The 24,254-nt window shown below is 36.3% G+C and overlaps 4 protein-coding genes across 6 annotated transcripts; 1 reads left to right on the top strand and 3 right to left on the bottom strand.

Annotated features, from left to right (window-relative positions):
- Positions 1-1,633: 1,633 nt before the first annotated feature.
- Positions 1,634-3,816, bottom strand: LOC109853817 (golgin-45). 2 transcript variants are annotated; one of them, XM_020426291.1, is made up of 7 exons: positions 3,592-3,816; positions 3,176-3,374; positions 2,812-3,022; positions 2,523-2,722; positions 2,268-2,396; positions 1,971-2,196; positions 1,634-1,870 (listed from the first exon to the last, which is right to left on the bottom strand). In XM_020426291.1, exons 1-7 carry the CDS (start codon positions 3,638-3,640, stop codon positions 1,706-1,708), a joined length of 1,179 nt encoding a protein of 392 aa, XP_020281880.1. In that variant the 5' UTR covers positions 3,641-3,816; the 3' UTR covers positions 1,634-1,705. The 2 variants fall into 2 exon arrangements, with proteins under 2 accessions (XP_020281880.1, XP_020281878.1); XM_020426289.1 differs by having other exon boundaries at positions 2,812-3,374.
- An 81-nt stretch (positions 3,817-3,897) lies between these two features.
- Positions 3,898-7,544, top strand: LOC109853824 (DNA repair endonuclease XPF). 2 transcript variants are annotated; one of them, XM_020426314.1, is made up of 10 exons: positions 3,898-3,979; positions 4,079-4,257; positions 4,347-4,526; positions 4,595-5,777; positions 5,874-6,179; positions 6,268-6,486; positions 6,592-6,765; positions 6,853-6,993; positions 7,062-7,262; positions 7,338-7,544. In XM_020426314.1, exons 2-10 carry the CDS (start codon positions 4,190-4,192, stop codon positions 7,491-7,493), a joined length of 2,628 nt encoding a protein of 875 aa, XP_020281903.1. In that variant the 5' UTR covers positions 3,898-3,979; positions 4,079-4,189; the 3' UTR covers positions 7,494-7,544. The 2 variants fall into 2 exon arrangements, with proteins under 2 accessions (XP_020281903.1, XP_020281902.1); XM_020426313.1 differs by having other exon boundaries at positions 3,917-4,257.
- Positions 7,545-7,562: 18 nt separating this feature from the next.
- Positions 7,563-9,681, bottom strand: LOC109853825 (zinc finger protein 277). Its single transcript, XM_020426315.1, has 8 exons — positions 9,422-9,681; positions 9,085-9,262; positions 8,813-9,015; positions 8,560-8,719; positions 8,251-8,466; positions 8,022-8,164; positions 7,820-7,921; positions 7,563-7,749 (listed from the first exon to the last, which is right to left on the bottom strand). Exons 1-8 carry the CDS (start codon positions 9,589-9,591, stop codon positions 7,737-7,739), a joined length of 1,185 nt encoding a protein of 394 aa, XP_020281904.1. The 5' UTR covers positions 9,592-9,681; the 3' UTR covers positions 7,563-7,736.
- A 588-nt stretch (positions 9,682-10,269) lies between these two features.
- On the bottom strand, positions 10,270-24,141 carry LOC109853807 (dystrobrevin beta-like). The gene is given in 18 exon segments (XM_020426259.1): positions 10,270-11,695; positions 12,433-12,523; positions 12,525-12,547; positions 14,586-14,734; positions 16,665-16,984; positions 17,210-17,375; positions 17,881-17,999; positions 18,083-18,121; positions 18,331-18,412; positions 18,514-18,612; positions 18,719-18,846; positions 18,929-19,095; positions 19,192-19,300; positions 19,387-19,538; positions 19,625-19,707; positions 19,784-20,000; positions 20,359-20,526; positions 23,639-24,141. Coding segments are annotated over 17 exon segments (2,370 nt in total). The 5' UTR covers positions 20,522-20,526; positions 23,639-24,141; the 3' UTR covers positions 10,270-11,432.
- Between the last annotated feature and the right edge of the window lie 113 nt (positions 24,142-24,254).

The following is a 24,254-nucleotide window of genomic DNA, read 5'->3' as shown; positions in this document are numbered from 1 at the left end:
TTCTTTTCTTTTATTCTATCTCATCTATTTACATATGGTACGCTTTTATCGGGTGGGTATATACTCTCTAAATCATAAAATATAAAAACTCGGAACGGGAAACTAAAATATATCTAAAATACTACTTAGTATTTTTAAAACAATCGTCTCCCTCGCGTAAAATATTGATAGGTTTTAAAAACTTTCTAAAAATATGTAGGTAGGGATCTACGATATTGATAGGTTTTAAATCTTTCTAAAACAATGTAGGTAGGGATCTACAAACGCTTGTAGAAAATATGTTAGACCGGGTAGGTAGGAAATTTTTGTAATCGAGTAGGTAGAAAAAAATGCACTAGACCGCGGATATAGGTAGGAATAAACATGTAAGATTAGGATCAAGGCATGTGCCATGCAGCCTTAATCCTGATTAACAAGGCTAGTAATGTTTAAGATAGATGTTTAGGGTAGGATATAGCAGGTTTAAAAATTAGGAAAANTGCAAATGCACTGATTAATATGAATCACTGCATATGCATGTAAATGTAAGATTAAATTTCGTTTATGTAAGGTAAGGTTACATTTATTGTATGTAAAAACTATATATAAGACTTCAATAATAAGAATTCGAATTGTAAAACATCAGGAAATGAAATTTATATCGAGAATTTAATGTGCGATGAAGTATAGCATACAATAAGTGTAATTTTGCCAGAAATATTGCCATGTGTGGTTCGTATTTATTATGTATATACTTTATTGTAAAATTATCGATATATATGTAAAAAAAACTTGTAAAATTGTAAAACTCAAAAATTGTAACACACTCTGATAAATTGTAATACACCAGTAAAAGATATATTTTTTGAAAATGCAACTTTTCAGACACACATATATTTGTGTACCGTCGAATCAATTTTAAATAATGTACTTATTCTATTTTTTTTACTTTGTAATGTAACTATATGTATATATGTAGCGTTTGTATAAAAATAAAAGCAAATAGCAGCAAATGATGATAAAGGAGATGGTACCTGAGTACACTCTACGAATTCTGATGCTGCTCGCTAAAATAAGATTCTTTTCTTGACTATCACATCTTTTCTAGTATATCACATTTATGTTGTACGAAAAGTTGCAATGGTTTTTCTTATCCTTTTCTGTTTTCCTTTCTCATCTTCTCATCGCGAGATCGGTCAATTTAAATTTCAAAAAAAATCAAATTCACGCTCTCGAATATACTCACACATTTAAAGAAAGTGACCATTTAAACTCGTGCACATAGCACAGAATAGAACCGCACGCTGTGGACATAACGCACCGACATGACTGGCTGCGTAGTTCCAATGTGTATCACCCGTGGACATTCGCTAGTTTACGGGGCGGAAAAGTGATTACACATTCTCTTATGGACGTGGCCGCTCTTAGGCTTCTATCTGGTATTATACTACACTACGGTCACGTGACTACGCCAAGGTCACTAACCTCGGTCACGCGACTACGGAGAGGTCACTGATTGTATAGCGCGCGGCTGTGTACCAGTATAAAACTAAAATGCGTGCGCGTAAGAGAACAAATTCAAATTTCTCATAAATAGATGCTTAAGTGGAAAAGAAACACAGAAGGTATTTAAATCAGATGTGTTTTAAAGAAATATCTAATATATTTAGTATCAAAAGTGCAATGAGAATGGAAGATATAAAAGGGGAGGAGGAGGGGTTTATTTTCAAATTTGTTTAATTTCCCCACTGCAATGTGGGCAACATGTGACATTGTTAGTATCGCATCGTGGAAGGAACATTTGTCCGCCGACTGCAACTGCCGCTCCCATCACCGCGGTACAAGCGACATCCTCTCTTCCGGTCATGGGAAGTTTTTGATTCATCAACAACTGTAATTTAAATTATAAATTCATATTCCACACTTTTTATAGTAAAAACATCTCATTGTTGGCACATGGTCTCTTCTAAAGTGTTTAAGATTACTCTTACTTTTTCTGCGTTATTCTCGGCAAGAGTTTTCATATCCAAACCAATTGTGTTGATCTCTTTTTGCAATTCCGAATCGGGAATACCACTGAGCAGACTGACTTTGAGAATTTCTGCGAGTTGACAACATCCCTGAGTAAGATCTAAAATATTAGCGCCGGCTAATTCATGCTTCTTGCCGGACGTTGTTCCTACAGCGTCAAATTTTTCTCGCAAGATTGTGAGCATTCTGTAGAAAAAATCGAATGTTATTTGTACGAAAATGCACGCAATATACAACAATATAGTATAAAAACTTACTTATATGTTTTGAGCGATGTATCGCGAATGACGTTGTGTTCTTCTAACAGTCGTTTTATGGCTTCCTGCAGTTCTGTCGCTCTCTGGCAAAGGGCAGCTTTCCATCTCGCCAGATCTTCCACCATTAAGCTGTGAATGTAAGCTTGATTTTAATACAAGTACAACAGTTTAAATAAAACGAGATACTAAAATTTGTGAGAACCAAAGACCGTAATAATTCCGTGTGTGTTGAGTGAACATATAATTGTCAATTACCTACTAGCTAGAAATTTACTTCTCCAAACTTCGCACTGGCCTGCCAACCATTCCATTTGTTCTTGATGCGTGGACAGAGACTGGGCAGAGTTCAAGAGAGCTCGTGCAAGTTGCAGATTGTCTTTAGTCAACAGATCGACTCTTGTTTCCAAATCTTCTCCCACTGCAGCAACCAACAAATTCTTTAACTCTCCATTGACCTATAACGCAAATATATATTACGTAAATGGCTAAGATTTTACTTGCTGATTCTTAAAACTTCATTGATATAGTTCTCCATCTCCGTTACCTGTGCTTGAAATTTCAACTGGGTTTCCAGTTGACTATTTTCCTCCTTCAGTTTGCGAATTTCAGCCTCGTACGCCTCTTTCTCGCTCTTCCATTCGTTCTCCCACGATTTCTCTCGACTTTCTTCGGCACAATCCTTCGCTCTCGCATCCGAATCCTGAATCTTCATCGCGGCAATTTGAGCAACTGTAGAATTCACATTTGACTCCTTCCTAGGCAATTTTTTATTCTTTTTTTTCAGTGGCACTATCGGATTAACAGCTGCCTTGTACGGTTCGTACGGTACGAACTTCGGTTCTTTTAACTTTAAGGAATGCAAAATACGCTTTTCCTGCTTTGCGCTACTAATATTCTTTGGCACTAACTTTACTATTGTACCGGTGGGAGTGACCGGAGCAGTTGACCCCAATTGCTTCAGATTCGTAGGATGGTAAATAAGTGTGTCACCCAAACGACTTCGTGTCTGCTTATTAGTCGTGCTGCTGTTAGTCTCAACTTTGTCTACCGTCACATTTTCCATTCCGTCTCCCTGCGTTCGCTCGACACAACCCATTATATGAACATCTTTAAAAAACAAGAGAGAGAGACATGCACCAATGAAATACTTAAAAACTTAAATATACAATATCACGTGAATCAATTCTCAAGAATTAAACAAATATTAAGATCTAAAAAATTATATCAGATCGACCGCTCGATCAAAAATGTAATTTTGTCACGTTATTTTTAACTGTCATCGTTTGCAATTTACGATAAGATGAAACGAAAGGTTTACACACACCTGGTTGACAGTGAACGCTGTGTTTCTTGAGATTTGCGGAAACGCTCATGTTTGGCAGTGTAGACAATTATTGCGGACACGCGAAATAATAAATAACATTTACTTCAGTTGTCACTGTTTACATTGTGCAAATTATAACACAATTGAGCACATGTTAAGTAAAAAGTAACGGAAACTCAGCGTGGGATTTTACACCTTGTGTCACGCAACATCGTCACCCCACAATGACAGTGCGTCATTGTTGCCAACAATCATCGACGTAGGAACATGTGTATGGAAATAAACAATCAATGGTGCCAAACAATGCTTGGCCATAGGTATTTTCAACATGGTGTAGCAGAGTATTTAAACAATTGATACTTATCGTAAATTGCAATAATAGAAAGATGTACGTAAAGGAACGATGTTAACGCTTACTCCGCGAACGTTCGCGATTGTTTCACGTGTGTATAAAATATCGTGACAGTGTCTTATTCTAATATTTTAGGTGCCGCGTTTTTAACTCGCATGTTTGTGATCCGATCGTGCGGACACGCAGTAATTTAAATCTGTTTTTAACAAAGCCGTCAAGAAAGTTAACATAGTTGCGCAAATCGTCATGTTGGAATACGAAAATCAAATATTTCTTGAAATCCTTCAAGAGGATGGACTGGTTATCACTGCCAAGTAAATATATTGTTCTCCATTTTTTCTGTCTTTGATGTCTGTCGTGTAAAGACTTTATTTTAAAGTTATGACAAAAAATTTATTTACAGAGGCCTTGGCATTGAAACTGTTTTCGCAAATGTGATAAAAGCTTATTCGGATCCGGGCAATCTGGTTATAGTCCTGGGAACTACCAATTATGATGAGCGTTACTTCATCGATCTGCTTAGTAGTTACGGAACAAACACATTGCCACGTGTGGTCAATGCTGAATGTTCTTCTAACGACAGGTATACCGAAAGATATTTTAATTAATATACGTGTACACATTTTAATAATTAATTATCCAAACAAACAGGGAAGCGATGTATTTGGAAGGCGGAGTGCTATTTATATCGGGTCGTATATTGGTGGTAGATCTGTTAAAAAATAGAGTTCCGCTGAATCTAGTAACTGGTATTCTCGTGTACAGAGCTCACAATATTCTCAATGCATATCAAGAGGCGTTTGCTCTACGTTTGTACAGACAGAGCAACAAGACCGGATTTATCAAGGCATTTACAAACTCCTCGTTGGCCTTCACAGTCGGTTATTCGCAAGTGGAACGAGTCATGAAAGCTCTATTTGTAAAAAAATTGTATTTATGGCCACGCTTTCACACGATAATCAACAATTGTTTATCCAAGCATAAGCCCGATGTTATAGAACTGCATGTGAAGATAACGCCAAAGATGGAAAATATTCAAACAGCCTTGCTCGACATTATGAATTACGTTGTGAAGGAATTGAAAAGGATCAATAAGTATCTGGAATTGGACGAATTAACCGTGGAGAACGCAATAGCGAAGAAATTTCACAAACAGTTGCATTTGCAACTGGATCCGATCTGGCATCAACTAAGCACAACGACTAAACAGCTGTTTTCCGATTTAAAAACCCTGAGGTCTCTCATTATATCCTTAACTTACGAAGACTCCGTTTCATTTTACGCGATGTTGAATCGTTTGCGAACTATGGAATACGCGGTGAAGGCCAGCGGCTGGATAATGATGGACGAAGTCGAGAATTTGTTCAAATACGCTAAAAGCAGAGTTTACACAGACAAGAACGAACTCAAGCCAGAACCGAATCCGAAGTGGCTGGCCTTGTCAGAAGTATTGCTCGAGATTCAGGAGCAGAAACGTAAGAAGAGAGACAATAAAAATGTCGATAAAGTTCTTGTCTTAGTGCATGATAATAATATATGTCGTCAGTTAAAGAATTATTTAACCATGGGCGCGAATAAATACTTACTTTACGAGGCTCTAAAGAAATTGTCTCACAATAAGGAACCAAAACCAAGTGGCAATAGCGGAACAAAGAGTACGGTCGACCAACAACAATCGACATCTGAAAGCAACACGGATGAGGAAAGTCCAAGTGATCACGACACTTATGTACTCACCTTGTCGCAGAAGTGTGGTGAAAGCACCGATGAGGAGACTCCGACTACTTCTACGGAAGATATAAAACATCAAACTTTGTTCGAAGAATGTTCTCAAGTAAATTAAATGTCGTAACACTTTTGTAATAAATAGAAAATAATAGTTTTGTTTCTAAACTTCTTTTCTCTAAACTTCTTTTCGTGATTTTTGAAGATGGCAGATTTGGATATGAGCAGTCACGCAACATCCGCACCCGTAGTCATCATACAAGCTATAAAAAAGGGAGGAGATCCAATGGCGTTGCTACGAACGTTGACCGAACATACGCCGAATAATATTATTCTGTACGTAGCCGATATCGGGACCGTGAGACAGCTGGAAGTGTATCAGAATATCAATCCGTCCTTAGATCTGAAAGTATTCTTTTTAATTTACGGAGGATCCGTCGAGGAACAAGAATATCTCACTTCCTTGCGACGGGAGAAAGAAGCATTTCATTCTTTGATTAACACGAAGACTGTAAGTATTCAAAGCGTTTTTTTTTTTTGTGCTTACAAATATAAATAGAACGCGTTATTTCGATTGTATCGTATAAAAAATTTTCTAGACCATGGTTGTGCCAGAAGATCAAGATGGAAAGTCCGAGGATTGTCCAGCTCTCGGGGTTCAGTCAGATAACACGGATCAAGAGAACACGCGCAAAGGTGGAATGCAATTGGCACCTAAAGTAATTTCGAAAGTTATTGTTGATATGAGAGAATTTAGAAGCGAGTTGCCCGCCATGTTGTACACGCGCGGCATAAAGATCGAACCGGTGACGTTAGTGGTAAGTGAAAGAAATATTCAAAGTTTTATATCAACATTTTTTATATACCACATGCTCATATACTTCTTGACACGCGATTCCTCACGCGATTCAATGTCACTGCAGATCGGTGATTATATTTTAACGCCGGAAATATGCGTTGAGAGAAAAAGCATATCCGATTTGATCGGTTCTTTGCTTTCTGGAAGATTATACAATCAGGCAGTTGCTATGACGAGACACTACGCCAAGCCGATGCTCCTCATAGAATTTGATCAGAACAAACCGTTTTGTTTTCAGGTAGGCGATTTTGTAAAACTAACATTTGCGCGCACACGAAAGCGCACGATTCTCTTTTTATGTGTGCAATTCTCTCTGTTGTTACAGGGACATTACTACGTCAGCAAAGATCTCAAGAATACAGAAATAACAGGAAAGCTGCAGTTGTTGACACTTCATTTTCCTAAACTGAGACTCGTATGGTCTCCTAGTCCACAGGCGACAGCACAGTTATTTGAAGAATTAAAGGTAATAAAAATATTATTCAAGATGATGAATTCAATCGATAACAAATTTGATTTGTATTGCTTATATAGCAAGGACGAGATCAACCCGATTCAACTATAGCTGCTAAAATTGGAGCGGATGAAGATTCGGAAGACAAGCAGATAATGGTAGAAAAATATAATTCTCACATTCAGGATTTTGTGGCCAAATTGCCAGGTGTACATTCAAAGAATTTGCGTATTTTATTGAACAAAGGACAATCATTGGACCATCTTATCAAACTTAAACAAGTAAGTAATAAAAATATAAATAATATTTTTAATATATAACTTGCAATTGTGTATAATCTTGTGTGTATAAATTAGGAAGAACTAAAAGAAATTCTTGGGAATACAAATGATGCTGAAATGTTGTACAAAGCTCTGCATGAAAAATGTTTGCCAACGGATGAAAAGTCGTCAGCGAACAGAGCTGTTTCTAAAGTACGTGGTAAGCAACTTTTTTCTAGGATAAAAAAGTGATATACATTGTGTGTATATGTAAAGATCGTAATAAATGTTAGAAGAAATTTATATATATGTTTTTTATATATTTTTTATAAACAAGTCTAGTTTGTAAAACTTAAAATTGTTTTTACAAGAGATACATGTATTATACATTTTGTTGCTCCGCGTTTTCTGCAATCATCCTCTATCACTGTTAATTATACTATTCTTAGCATGTTACAGTATTTTTTACAAAAGACTGAGATAATGATATCATTGTTATAAATTACACCTGAAATATATGTTACTTGTTTACAATTGTTATTTAATATTAAAACAATGTTTTTCTTTCAATTACTTACATTGCTTCAGTAAGATTCTCGCAATCACTTTCTTCATCGCTGTTACTAGTTGCGTCAAGATTGTATAAAAATGAGTCATTTTCAGACACAGGAAAATAATATCTGCAATAAACAAAAGAATTCAATGCAATTCTCTAGTAAAATAATATGTAATTAATTATAATAATATAATTATAATAAATAGAATTTTTGTGATACTGACTCTGGTTGGTCCCAAACTCTTTTTTCCGGAAGCTTACAATGCTGTTGATTTGCCATGTGCTCCAATACATTGTCTGTTTCTGTTTCACAGAAAATACATCGTCTCAATTGAATTTGCCTTTTTATATAATTAACCACTTTTACCTGTGTAACAATTATAATATCAATCGAACAATCGATGCAATTATCTTTTGATATAAGTAGAAAAAGACACATGACACACATCCAACCTTTTGATAAAAGGTCAAATCCTTGACCGTTGCTTCAAAATCGAAACTGTGCGCGTCTTTCATGTGTCCCAGGATACAAGTGAACTCTTCATTATTGTATTCGCAAAATAAACATATTATTCCAACAGATTCGTCATTCCAATCGGACCACGAAGTTTCTCTATCTTCGTTCTCGCTATTGTAACCTCCTAGATCTGAACTCTCTTCCAAACAACTCTATGTAGAAAATTGCATTATCACATTTCAAAATAATAATAAAAGTCCTTTTTTGTTATGAAAAAGTTCATAAGCTCTAGTACAACATTACACCTTTTGTTTCCAAGTTCTTCCTGGTTCCAGATAATTAATTATATAATATTTGTCATACATCTTGTTATCGGGATTTATGTATTTGTGAAATTTTTTCCTCATGTGCTCCTTCAATACCGTGCGATCTTTAAATATCTTTTCACAGTAAATACATATTAAACTACAAAAATATATATAAGCATTGTTGTATTGTGTTTGTATATAATATTTCACAAAAACACTGTACAAATTTGCTCGAAATGATGTGATATACCTTTCAATATTGTTCTGAATTTTATCCAACAGCTCGTCGACGAATACTAAATTTTCCGGTTTGCCGAGATAGAGATTGTGCTTCTGATAAAGATGGTTTATGTATGTGGCGCGCGATCCGTGAAATTCCATGCGACAAAACATACAGCCACGTTTGAAACTGGTATCGGTACGTTCAACTTCTTGTTGCGCTAATGCCCATTCCTGAATTGAATAAATTGTTACTTCTCAAGTATGTTCTCTCTTCGTTAAGAGATGTGTGCACATACGTACTAGTTTAGCTAGGTGTATCTCTTCTCGCAAGATCTTATCTTCCGACAAACAATCCGACAGTAAGTAATAATGTTCACTTTTACTTGGCTGGCCATCCGGTGTGCAATCCATTAACATTGTGGTGCAATAATTTGTCAGTGGCGCTTCCTTAAATTTTACATTCCAATAATGCACGTAACTGAAAAACAATTTATATTGAGGTTGTTATTACACATTGGGGTTTTTCTTTTTAGAAAGAATGTTGTTTTTTATGTGTGTGAGTGTGTGAGTAGACTACAGTACGCATATGATAACAAATATAACGAGAAAATGAGAAATTGATTGTTTATATACACACCTCTTTAAACTGGCTATTTTCCAAACATCTCCTATAACAAGACGGTGCATCTTGAACAAGTGCGTGAGAAAATCCTTTTCTTTTGTCGGAAGAACATACGTGCAATCACACATGGGACACTTTGTGTCGCACGGTTTATCATCCAAACCAATAAATTGTGATCTGTGCATTGTTTTTTTTTTTTTAAATTAATGGATGCTCTTTAACGAGAAACACGGACGCACACAGTGCTCGACCACCATGTGTACAGTTTTCGCTCTGCGAAGAACGGGTAAGAACAAGTGTAGAACCGCACGAGTGCAACTGGATGTAGATAAAAAGATAAAATAATAGATGAGATGAAAGATAAAAGTTTTTAAGATGTTAATTATCCCGCGTTAGGAGAGACAAGACTAAATTGCATTTAATTTCGGTTGAGAAATCAAGCAACACATATTTCGATCTGTATCTATAAAGTTTTTATTCATGTATTTTTTATATCATGTGGAAGCTACATCACACTTGTATGTAGACAAAGGAAATTTCGAAACTGTATATGTAATATATATACACAGGATACACCAGCATGTCGTATTTGAATATTACAAAACGCGTTGGTTCTTATCGATATAACAGTTTGTTGTTTTCTAACTAATCGGAATGTGTGACTTTCTTACACTCTAGAAAAACTCTGGAAAATCAATTATTGTATATATATATATTTTATATATATATATATATGCGCGTTATACTCGCAGGACTAGTTTTCTTTCTATATTCTCTCTCTCTCTTTCTTTCGTAAACTGTAAAAGCGGTAAAAAATCATTATTCAAAGCGTCATCTACGTACGTCGATACTTTTTTATGTTCGTTTACATATATATATATATATTACTCTTTTTTTTTTTTTTTTCGTTTAAATAGCACGCGATGCATTTCGAAGTGGTACGAATGTACAAAAAACATTCTTTGGTTCTCCGTTTTTAACTAAATCTCTACACCTATGTATATATATATATGTATAAACTTGTGATATACATTAGAAAACATGATTTAACTGCGATTTATCTTTGGGCTCTCTGTTATTAAAGTTACAAGGCTACTTACTAATTTTTCAGATTTTGGTTTTGTGTAAAATGCAAAACTGCAAAATTTTTCTCACCGCGCGTGACTTGTGAATTATTTTACGGTATACAAACATGAATGTGTACTTATATGTTAATGTATTTTTATATTGCGAAAGAATGGAATCCTCCTCCTTTCCCCCCCTCGAATCAGCGTATGTGTAATCGGAAATAATCCGATTGTCAAATATGTACAGAGAGATGCGTGTTGTTGATCATGATTGCGGAAGTATAAGCCGAAATGGAATATATACGAGATGGAAGTAGACGGAGCTTATCCGTGTGTATTGCGTTTACATCGCTTGGTATTAATTACAAATGTAACAATTGTGATAACAGTAAATAAGAAATATATATATAGATAATAAAAAACGCAAATATATATGTTTATGTTCGTTTCGAGTTCTCTATCTATGTATAGTTTCTTATATATACGTACGGAGGAGAGATGTATGTTCAACAAACTCTAAAAGTTTTGTTCACACGTCGCAGAATACGTATAAAGTAGCAAAAAACCATGATATATATATGTATACGCTCGCTCGCACAATGTCGTTTTTGAAAGAATCGATCGACGATCGCTTGATTATCGTGAGAAAAACAAAATCTTTTTGTAACGATTTTTGTTCGAACTTTGTGTCATATTTTTTTTGATTGCAAGTACCATCTCTCGCATATAAATGCATGGTATATATTGAATTGTCCAGAGACTTACAACATTCAATTCTCTAACGAGAGGATTACATTTTGTGTAACAATATATCGAAAGTATACGGCGTGCGTACGTAATTATAATCCCGACGGGGCTTGTCGATCGTTCACTTGTGCATTGGTTTTTTTTTTCGACTGTTTAAACGTGTCTTCGATATTCTAATAACGCGCGATACAATTTTTTTATATTACGTCGGTTTATCGATTGACCCATCTCTTCACCGCTTCCGCCCAGTTGGACTCGTTCTCGTCTTCCTTCTCTCCGTCCGCTTCCTCTCGCTCGCCTCTTTCCTGCTCCTGCTCGCTGGACAGGGTAGCCGACGGCGTTTGCGGTATGTTGGCGTTCCGAGCTCGCAGTTCCGCCAGAAAGTCGTTCTCTTGCTGATACCGTCGTTGCAGCTCTTCTCGCCAGGAATTTCCGCCGCCGCTGCTGTCGTCCCCATCTTCACCAGCTTCAAAGTCTACAAAAGTACACGCAAACTTGGTTTCAAAAATTCACCTGCGACTTGATCTCTCAAAAATTCACGAACAAAGAGTTTTCGTTTTCATGTCTTTTCGATTCGGAACGACAAAAGATTAAGGGTAGAGAGCGTGTTTTTATTCGAGATAAACTTGATTTTACTTCCGAGAAGGTCTTTCGACATCTTCAAAGAGCTCGCAATAAGAAAATTTATATGTATTAGTTTTTTTACATAAAATTTATACAAGTACGGAGGTGAATATATAAAACTCGATTATAAAATACAGTCTATTGGTCGTTTAAGTTACTGGAATATACAAAATTTTTTGTATAAGGCGACTTTATCGTATAATATATACTATCGTCAGAAGTATACATGATGATGCCTGATGCTCTCTAATGATGATGACGATGATGACGATGATGATGACGATGATGAAAGAAATGCGAAAGCGAAGATGTTTCTAAATATATATATATACGTGTGTATATGTATGTATATGTATAATTAACATATGTACAGTTTAATTTGCGAAATAAAAAAAGTCAACGAGAAACAAAATTAAATTAAAACATCGCCATGTATAAAATTCGTCGACAATTATTTGGAAGATCTTAAATAGTTTCTTTCGATTATATATATAGAAGAGAGCGAGAATTGCAAATATCTAAAAAGAGCAAAAAAAAGACTAAAACCAAAAATAATGAAAAATTCAAAGTTGATGTAAAGATACTTACCTAGCGGCTTTCTGATGTTTATTAGCCCAGAGTTGTGAGAATGATCCTCCTGGTCTGAGTCTGCAAGCCACCAGGACACATTCACAGGGGGGTGCATTACACACATTCCACAAAAAACACGTCTAAAGTGTCATTTGTATATACTGTATATATATCAGAAGTCTGTTTTGTCAGCCAAATTAGATTCGAAAAAAGTATATACTTTATACACACGTATCTTTGAAATATATCATAAAATCTCTTATTACAATTAAAATTCTCTCATTTTTTTTTTTTTTTTTTTTATCTCTTATGATATATCATTAAACAAAATTTAGATTAAAAAAAAAGTAATTTATAAATCCCAATTTTTTCTTGCGATTGAAATACCGATTAAACTATTGTCAATGATGTCAGTTTTGAAACAAATTTTGTACAACTGAAGTAATCCGCTCATTTTTCGGAATTGCGATATCGAATTGTTGATACTGCCATTTGTGGTTCTGCGTGTAAGTGTAATTCGTGTGCTATCACTAAGCTAATGTATCAACTAACTCTATGGTCTATAGAAAGAAAATAAAATCAAGTGTAGAAATGGTAACAGGCAAATATGCTATGATTGTTCGGAACTTTGGAACTTAGCTCCACTGACAAAACGTGAAGAGAAAGATTTATATACATATGACTTGTGTCCGGAAACGATTGTGCTTGTATGATATACATAAATGTAAATGTAAAATTTAAATTACTGTGTTGAGAATAATGCGCATTTGAAATTTCCGGACCGGACTCGATCTCGGATGTGAAGCCCTAATATATGTATACAAAATATTTTTATAAAATCTCTTACGTATTCAATAACAATCATTTTCATTATCAAAAGTTGTGACGAGTTGTTAACGAAAGTTGTGAAAAAAGTGAAATAGATGATTCTTATCAAGATCGTTGTTCGGGTATCTCTTTGCAACAAGTGCTTGTTATACTTACGTGGGGGGGGATTCTCCGGAATAACAAATACACAAGTATATCAAAAATTTTATCGTCAAGCGCGTCCGAATTTTTATCGTCTTCGATATGTTCAACACGAAATGTCTCAACGTTATAACGGATGTTATACATCAGTATGGATGTGATCTACAAATTGTTTATATGAATATCGAGACTAAGAACAGATAGAGTAGCATGTTCTCATGCTATATGTGTGTGAGTTTGACGATATAAAATGAAATATAATATAAATGTGGCATGCCTGTTTACATTCAATCGATGCGATGACCGAGAAAAATATCTCGACGGTATATAGATGTCACAGATGATATATATATGTATATATATATATATTAAATGACAGGCAAAGTGTAGACGGTTAAGAGGAAAATAAAAAAAACGTCCTGGATTTTTACAGCTTTGAAAGTCGAGTTGAAAAACATTATAAAAATATGTAGTATACATACTGTGTGCGAGAAGAGTTTGTGTATTCCGGGTTAAGATTCTAAAACTATATATAGTATGTATATATATTTACAGCTCCGCTGATGAAACTGCTCATCATAAAATCTGTATCACTAACATGCTAAATGCCAGCTAAAAAACACGGCGATAAAGATACTAAATAGATACGTAGCTAAGCTTGCGGTGTTCAAAATCGATCTGTATATCTCACGAGGCAACAAATTTGTATTGCCTCTTACACAAGAATTACCTTCCACCTGAGATAGTAATACATTTCTCTCTGTGTGATGTATGAATATACCGAACTATATGTGTAATAAATTTAACGTACTATAAAGAAAACTAGATCGAACGATATTATAATTAGTTGTACTATATAAGACTGTGTGTGTGTGTGTGTATGTGTGAGCATAATTGGACGTAGTTGTGCAAGACGATTTTTACGTCAATGATGTGAAAGAGTTTTTTGTATATGTGTATCTATACACACAAGTAAGTGTTAGATTTGACAAATCAAAGTAAAAATTTCGGATTAATTTGAAACTGAAAATATCTCGTGAACTTTCTTATTTAATTTATAGTATTTAATATTTTTCTTTCTCTAACATATAATGTGTAATAAAAGATATTTTCAAGCTTGATCTTTACATCGTCTACGTCCAATTGATGAATATTGTAGTTCAGACAACTAATCGATTTTATAGCACATTGTTGTTTCAACATACCTGAATTTAGTTCCCTCACAAGTGTCGACATAGCATTAGTGACGCTGTCGGCAGCTACCAGTAAGTCGTTTCTTAAAGATCGGCCCAGACTATTATTGGCACTGCTGGAACCGCTTCCTGGTAAGCTGTTTGTCCTGAACGCAGACCTGACATCGAAAATCTCTATTTTCTTGGCGCGAAGCAATTTCCAAATAAAAAAGTTTTGTTTGTTTCTTTTTTTGTTTTTAACAGAAATCGCAGCATGCAACTTTTTTTTTTTTATTGCACAAGCATTATCGTCATTCCACTTGTATAAATTCTCTCATACATTCAGATTCACTATAGTTACTCGCAATCAAGACAATACAAGCATCTACGAAGTTTCAAAATTAAAATTTAGCAAATCATCAATTTTCGTAACAATACACACATGCACGATATCGGAATATATGCTGCAATATATATATATTTACTGATATATCCTACAATATATATAATGTAACGATATACAATGTATTCAAACGAAAATACATCAATATGGCAAAGTTATAAGAACGTATCGCAAAATTCTTTGTGATCTGTTTGAATAATATCTGCCATTGTTTATAACTGTTACATTATTTTGCAACACGGTATGTTTGTATATAACGCAACGTGATAAATTATTAGCGTGATAAATACAAAATAACAATACTTAAAGAATGAGTGATGTTTTACACAAATTTAACAGAAGGGGGAGAGGAATGGATAAGGTAACTCATACGCGTTTCAAACTTATTATTATCCAACGCATGTCTCTTAATATAGGGTATAGTTTGTTTTTGTACTGTACATAATAATATATTTACCATGACTAACAATGATAGCAAACTTAAAAAAGAAGATATCTATAAGAAATATATATATAAGAAAACTTTATCGAACCTAGTATAACTTAAAAACAAAATCATTAGAATAGGAATAGAAGCGACATGACACATGAATATACAAAATACTTCTACTGTAATATACTATATATAATACTATATATATATATAAGTCGATATAGATCTGACGATTTAAGTTAGAGAGAGGTATTCCTTGTGCCTCATATTTATTTCGCGCTAGTACCATATTGATCTTAATACTAGCTTAATTAGAAATATTATATCTTTTGTATTAGCATGCAGGTGGAGATTTAGGAATTTTTCAACTAATTGTCAAATACACGTGTACAATAGAGCTCGGAAGAAAAAGCGGATAACAAATTGCACTCGTTATTCATTTTGTTCGTTTCGTTCACTTGCTTTATTAGTGAAATTAAAATTTTCATTTTTTAATACATCTTGTACCGCGCGTAAGATTTTTTTCTTCAGATACTTTGTGACTTTTATTATTAAAAGAGAATTTTCATCACATTTTCTTCTTACCGTTGCTCGGTTAGAATTTGTGAGCAACGAGTAAAACGGATACTCGTACATTTCCAAGCTCTATTATACAGTGCGTAGTATATATATATATGTATATATATATATATCTTTTTATGCCAATTATAATAAATAGACAGAAATTGATTTTTCAAATAATTACGCACACGACTGGAATATGTATTTCATGTACAGTAATATGATATATAAATCTGATTTTTTGTTAATTTGATCAATTGTAATTTGGAAGCGTATTATCTTGAATACAGTCTCTTGTTTTACAGTAAATTTTTCTAAATTCTTCTTTTCTATGTATATTGTATATATTCTTTTTTTCTTATTCCCTTACATTAAATGCTTATTTTTGTTTGATTGTATCATTAATTGTACTTGCTTCAATATTTAGGTGCACAATTTAATATCACTTGCATACAATTATCAAAATGCATTTTTATGTACATGGAATGTAACGGGTTTTCAAAAAATTTGACTGTAAATACATCTCTAGGTGAAATGAACAGATTTTTGATTATATAGCGTATTTATAGATTTTTTTTTACGAATTATGCATTAGTGCTATAGTTGTTCGTTTATAAATTTTCTGTCTGTCGCTGCTTTATTCTTTACACGTTGTAGAAAGCGCTTCGCGCTTTCATCAATAATATATTTTGTCTGTTACATGCTTGCCTACCTTACGTCGCCGCCAACGCACGACAAGCTATCTGGAATAGGATTCTGTATTGTGCCAAGTATAGCGTTGCCTTGCACGTTGGCCACCGTCGTTGTTGGAATAGGACTTTGATAACTCTGTGACATTTGCTGAGACGCTTGTTGCTGCTGCTGTTGCTGCTGCTGCTGCTGTTGCTGTTGCTGTTGAGGTGTCGTGGATAAAGGCCCGCCGGGTGTCGGTGGTGCCGATCTACTGCTCGGAATCGCGCCAGGTGGCAAGGGCGGTGATTTCGTACTTCGTGGGGAACTGTTGGGGGTTGAACGCGGCGACGCTTGGTGATTCTACCGCAAGATCAAACAAATCACGCTGAATTATTGTTTCAAACTATATGAAAACGACAATAACGATGTGATTTCTGCTTAGGAATTATACAATATTGAAATTCTGAAATATTGAAAGTCTCTTTATCGGTCAAACTTCAAGCAGTGTTTTAAAAAAAGTTTCTTATAGAAATAAGAAATATAAAACTGTCTTATATGTGAGCCAGACCATTATATTCAAAATACCTTTAACATTTTCATTAGACCTTCTAGTTGTACCATCAGCTGTCTTCTGGAATCTTGCAACGTTGCCAGATGCGTTTCCAGCTCGTCCTTCCTCTGCCTCAAAGCTCGTAATTCCGACATTAACGCTGGATTTTCCAGACCCGCAGCTTCAATCTCTTGTTGTCTTCTGTAAAAGATATGAGAAGAATGTCTTCAGAAATTTTCAAGCATAACGCAATAAAGTGGAACATATGTTACATACACACAATCTCAGTCTTATGTGTTATAGTATGTAAAAAAATATATTCCACTTTATTAAATTCTCTCGTTCTATTATAAAGCAATGTGAAGTGTGGTCAATGTAATAGTATATGATTCTAACAGTTGAAACATGATAAGAATGAGGCCAATGACATAAGAATGATTGATATTAACGAGGTCATCTCTCTCGCGTATCGTTTTTTTTTTTTAACACACACGATTAATATCATTTCCAATTATTAGTTAAGAGTCAAGAAGTACGTAGACATATGTATCGTTTGTTTTTGTTTTATCGTGCAAGCTGCGCAACCAAGGTTACACCAAGCGAAACAGAAGACGTTCTGAACATGCGTGATCCTAGGATGGGTCAACCACAGGATGAAATCGAGGTTACGGCTTGATATAAAGGAATATAAACGACACAGGTATACCTTAACCTTGCTATCTCGCGCATTATTTCCTTGTTCTTCGCTTCTAACTGTGATATGAGCTCACGCTGCGCCCGTGACGCGTCCAACGACACCAGGTTCGCGTCCGACGGTGCTCTGCCCTGCAATCAGAAACGTGGTTTTGGCGTGAGACGGTCCGTAACGCGAAACCTCCGGCGATACGTTTAAACGGTGTGTTACTTACTGTTTGATCTGCCTGGGACATTCTCGACGCGGTACGAGGCTGTTAACGAAGCAGTTATAAAATTAATTATTAGTGCTAACAAGTGTGAGCACTTTTTTTTGCAAAACTAACTCAATTAGCTTTCGCGGCTTCTGCGAATTAGAGAGAATAGAGATATTCGCGTTTTTAAATCAAAGCGAATTATATACTGCGCGTATTAACTAAATACAGCAAAGCGTGTAAAATGTAGATATCAAAAAAACACTTACCATTGTCCTAGCTTCTTGTGCCAACCTTTGTGCATATCGTGCTATTAATTTATGTTCATCGTCCAGTCTTGAACTGTCCATACTGGACGATATACAAAAGGAATAAGTAAAGCATGGCGTTTTCACGCGAACGGCAAAAGGCAAATAAACTCTGTGTAAACTACGAATAACGTTCGGACTTACCTTCGCAATGTCGAACGGCTGTCCACCGATCCTGAATCAAAGGGTGCCATAAATCCTGGATCTGGAAAACCGTTGTGAGATGGTAAAGGTGACGGTGGGCTGGAACGTAGTGGAATTTATTTAGACTGTAAAATTCTGCCGAGAGAGAGAGAGAGAGAGAGAGAGAGACGCCGAACAATCGCAAGAACACGATAAAGATACTAACACTATGTGCGACAGGTCTAACGTCTTTTCGGGCTGTTCCGGGAATCGTGGCAGACTGTTCTTTCCCTTCTCGGGAACGCACCTGAAGCTCTTTCGCAGCGAATGGCCGATCTGTTTGCTGGGCGATTTCTGAACGAACAAAAATTAAAATCGTTGATAATAATAGAAAAATTCGAGAAAAACAAAAACGCAAATAACGAATAGGACCTACAAAACTACTATACTCTCTCGTTTCGTGATCGTTATTGTGTGTTCCCGAAACTTTACCGCGCCAGAAACAGTCCTGACACAGCTGATACGAATGACATTTTTGACATCTGTATCGAAATCCTGTGAAATTCTCTTTGTGACACGCGTCACATACAATAGGATGAGCCACTAAAAAAAAAACAACAATTAAAAAAATCGCATAAAATTTTTTCTCAAAAATCCAAACAACAATGTGTATCAGATCTTATAATCCCGGCGTTTTACCTGTTTCTACGGCTGCCATTCTGTGATACAACGGCAACCAGATTAAGCAGTGGGGTCCGGGATCTGACATGAGCGTGTCCAGGAAATCGTTCACGGTGACCTTGGAATTCTGTCATCCACACAACGCACCAACGTTAGTTACACGACTTCGTTAATGTATCAGAACCGTCTCTCGCACACCCATTGCATACGTACCGCGGGAAAGATGGAATTGGCGAGACCGTCGGAATAACCGAACGACGGCGATTCGTAGACGGCCGCGGTCAAAGCCAGAACCTCCTTCAAATAATCGGCGAACCTCCAGTGTATCATGTGTCCGTTGCTGTCCGATATCTGCGAGTATATATCTGCGTGGAATATAAATTTCGTTAATAAAAGTGACACTCAAGCGAAGCGAACGATCGGTCGAGCGACAACAATCCAATCAGCTTACATCGGAACTTATCCATGAGCTTTCCCGCGCACAACGTGGCCAGTGCCACCTTCACCGAGAAGACGGATATTTTATTGTTTTCCCTGGAAAAAAATCGTGCGATTCGATCGGACAAGAAATCACCGAGATGGATTATCACCGGATGTTTCGTTAACGTACCCGCTGGTATAAGCGGCCAGTAGCCAGTTCATGAGTAACGCCGTGGTCGCGTCCACCTTGGCTTGCTGCGACACCGGCACTCTCTTATTCAGCGCGTGGAACAAGGAAGACAGCAGTGTTTCGAGCCGGGACACTCCCAACGTGCTCGACGGCTCCAGTGTGTTCAGACCGTTCTCTCGAAATGCCTCGATCACGTTCCATATGTCGACATTGTGCACTGCGTACATATAATAAAAAAAAACAAAATACGTATACAATGATTAAAAATTATGTTAGACTGTTTCGCGCGCGTATGTGTTGTCTTAAATAATATTAACAGAGTTAATTTGTGTGAAACAGAACAAACGAAACGCTTCAACGCGTTCTTTGGTTTCATTGCTCTAAACAAAACAAAACTCGACTACTAATTGACGTTAGCACAGTTGTGTACGAGTGAGAAAATTAGCGCTGCGGTTTTATCTACCTCTAGATTTGGAACAGAGATCCTTGCTCGGGGGTTATTTACATTTCTTTTTGTTTTTTCGAGATCAGACAAAAATATGAAGATTTGAATCACACAAACGGGGTGTACTTACGATGCACTTTCTTCTGAATAAATCTCAGTTTGCAAGCGGTGCGATACGACGCGAATCTTATGGTATCGAAGTTCTGCTGTCGCATCTCCTGCAGAAGCTGCAGACGACTCGTCTCACCGCTGCTTCCGTTTGCTGAACCACCCGCACCACCTTCCTCGGCCATTTTCGCTGCGCAAAGCAAACGTATGATGATAAACGCACTTGTTCATTAACTCCGTACTTCGCGTTTCGCGAGAATTTAATCGCGACCTAACGTAAGCGAGCGTTGTTTCGCAACGAGCTGTGTTCGCGATCGCGGGAGAGGCCTGTGTGTTGTTTTCTTTTTTTTTTCCTCTCTCAAAGCGCAGCAAATTTATTATGCATCCGTTGAAAGATCAGTGAATATACGCTAAGAGTCCTTGAATGAGTAATCACGTAGACTCGCTAGACTATAGCTAATTGACTCATGTTAAACATGTTTTTCCGCAACACGCTTGCGTTACGACGCAACGTACAGGAAATTGTTTTTTTTTTTTTTTTTTTTTTTTTAATATGATAAATAAAATAAAGCTCCCGATAAAACTCCCGTTCAGAATTGATCATATTTTTTCACAGCCGCATTCGCGCGATATAAATCACAATAGGTGCGTGTTTGCGGAAAAGCTCTCCCATATATAAATTCTTCAACTCGGATTTATGGATGTTTAATGTAAGATTTAACCGTTTCAGATATAAATATATGTATATGTTTGTGTATCTCGTTTTTAATCACATGAGATATTGTATTGTTGTAGCGCGCGAACTAGAAGCAACTAGTGAAGCTGTTCTTAATTCGCAGCTCGTAGGAGACGTCACGTCGTCGCATTGTGATCGCGAGAATGAGACTGTTCATCAACTTAACGATGTACCGACGAGGAAGAGAGAGAGAGAGAGAGAGAGTTAATTAGGAACAATTAAGCACGATCTACTTTATCTCATAGAAGCGATCTGGTGCGGCATTATTAACACGTAAAGATTTTTAACCCTTTTGTTCAGATTTATGAGTTCTGATCGACTGGGCCGAATGAAAGCGTTGCGAAAACATTTTTTTAGATTGTAACATTTTTTTAATGATTTTACACAATTCAGGTTTTTAGGTAATATCTCTTAAAAAAATTAAGTTTACGTTATGGCAAAACAATGTGTATAAAACTCTTGCTTTTTCTTTTTCCCTCCATACTGTGTTTTTTTTTTTTTTTTTTTTTTTTACTATGTGAACGCTTCTCTTCGCAAACTCTTTTATGTGGAAACATGCATGCAAGACACGCGTATATATTTTCAAAAAAAGAAAAAGTCAATTCGGAGTTATTCAACCGGTAATGATATACCGTTTCTGTTTACGTAAACCGACCCAGTTAGTGAATGTCGATATGTGTGTGTTCGAAATATAATTGGTTTTAAAAAACCGAACCGTGCGTTATATACCGTCGGACAGAGTGTCAGAAGCATGCAACGATTTGTTTTTTCTACATTAATTTTTCATTGTCTCTCTCTCTTGCACATCTTTCTCTTTTTCTCCAAAAAGATTTCTAACTATATGTAAAGAGAGCTTGTGAAACTCTATCTCTCGGCTTATTTAGCTCTCAATTCAATCGCATATGATAATCGAGATAGATATCATTTTACAAAATTTTTGTTGCAAAACGTTCTTTTTTTTCATTTTTTCTTTGTATTCAATTTCCGTCGCGACTTTAAATTATTTATTGTTTTCAAGAAATCAAAAAAAAATATATAATTTTTGCTATAACGTCAAATATCATTTTTCTCAGCCGTTTTAGTAACTGATTGGTTCTATTGTAGCAAAATTAGGTCGAAATAGACTGGATCAGGAAGCAATGAGGATATGTTGGCCGATGAGTTCGACAGAATGAGAGAACTAAACGCGAATGCCTAAGTTTGAATCAATACGATAAAGTGAGCCTAGGTGGGGGAACATAAGATCGGGCCAAAGAAACGGGGGAACGGTCGGGAAAGGAACACGCCGGATAGTCCGAAGGAATGTGCGAAATGGGGTGGCTAAAAGGCGCGGTCAATTTCGTATCGTTGAAGAAAACGATATATTTTATCCCTAACCGATCACAACAGATTTCTCACCTAGAGACAGTCGAAGGCACAAAATTTCACCAATATGGACGACGACACGTAGCCGAGGTTTATGTATTTCCCCCTGTGTAATTTATGTTTATCACTTTTATTACGCATAATTCGAAATTTATAATAACGTGTAATTAGAAATTTTATTGATGAGAAAACTGATAGCGTTTATTCGCGAATTTGTTTTTTAAATTTGTTGTTTTGCTTTTCTTTCTATTTTTAGCCCTCTTTTTTTGTTCCCAATCCATTATAAAAAGATAAACGCGAAGGGCGAATAATTGGTAGATGTATTTTGCAATTGAAATAACGCTGTTAAAACATCGATATGTTGTTTCAAACATTTGTTTTATTAATACAAAGATTTTTCGATTGCCAATACCACGTGAAATATGATATTGGCAATCCTAACAAAAACGCGAATATAAAATTAAAACAGTCTCTCTTTAATAAACAGTAAATTATTGATGTGCGTTAATAACTAACACACATTGACTGTTTTTGCAGCAATTTTCTCTATCTATTATCGCAATATTGTCGTACTTTTTTATGGATTATATTTGTTTTGTCCCTTAAAGTTTCTCTGAATAAAAATTGTTTTTTTTTTTTTGTCATTTATTGAAAACTTGCAACACAGTCAAAGTGAAAATTTCGGCTGTTTACCGTCAATTGGTTTAAAACAAAGAAATGTTTGTTTGGAAGAATTTGCTCCCCAAACTGATAACGCAAAGGACTATCAAGTAGATAGACCTTGTTTCGTGTGTCCATCACGTGAAGTCTCTTGAAATCAATTTGAAGTGCGGCTGTCAATAAAAAAAATAAATAAATAACTAAATTTTACAAGACTTCGAAATTCGCAAACATAACGTACTAGTTTTTTTTTTCGTTCTATTAACAAATAATATTTCCTTGAGTTCTCTAGTCGCAGTGTGTGATTTTTTTGTGTTACACTCAAGAAAAGTGTAAACACGCATGATCAATAAAATGCAAAATATTGCTCTCGCACAAATATTGGACAAAAGGAGCGCAAAAAAAAAAAAGCTGTGGATATAAAATTGCAAATGAGATAAGAAAATGGACATCGCGAGAATATATTCGTAAGTGGTCCTTCGTGGTACAGGCACCCTAACCTGTTCTTCCGGTTGGTGTACCTCTATCCGTGTACACTCACCTGCCTACACCTGGGGCGCTCTCTGCGCGCGTGTCTCTTCAGTGAGGGAGAAAAAAAAAAGGATACCGGACGGGGGCGTGGAGTCGTCGTCCCCGTACTCTCGTCGAATGCCTCCCTCGCACCCTCTTATCACTCCCACCGCGGCATTATATCAAACGAGACGAGTCACAATAATAAGTCGGCGTTTATATAAGCGGTTTACTCCCCGCGGTACGCTCGCGGCGGGGAGTGCAGCGGTTCCTGCTGCACGCGAGAGCGTTCGCAGCCACGGGAGCGAGTTTTGTCAAAACGAAAAACGTAGCGAGCCACCGTCTTGTCAATACGTCTTTGCGGTTGTCGTTGACACGTTCGAAATACGCACGCACGATCGATTTCCGCCGGCGAGCGAGCCGAATTCCTCGCAAAACCGGGACGCGAAACGTATTCTCGCCCGGGACAACGTCACGGTAAACAGACTTGCCGCTCGATCCGACGCACGTCGCGAATTCCACGGCCATCACTGGCCATCGCCGAGTCTTGAGAACCCGTTTGGTGGCGCCGTCCGTCGCCCAACGTGAACGGGAGAACGCAGAATCGGACCGCGGTGTATACGCGCGATGAATTTGAATTTTTTGCG

This window comes from Pseudomyrmex gracilis, unplaced genomic scaffold (genome assembly GCF_002006095.1).
Source record: "Pseudomyrmex gracilis isolate BER0280 unplaced genomic scaffold, ASM200609v1 scaffold_55, whole genome shotgun sequence".
Taxonomy (NCBI): domain Eukaryota; kingdom Metazoa; phylum Arthropoda; class Insecta; order Hymenoptera; family Formicidae; genus Pseudomyrmex; species Pseudomyrmex gracilis.
This window is presented reverse-complemented; position numbering and strand designations above follow the sequence as displayed.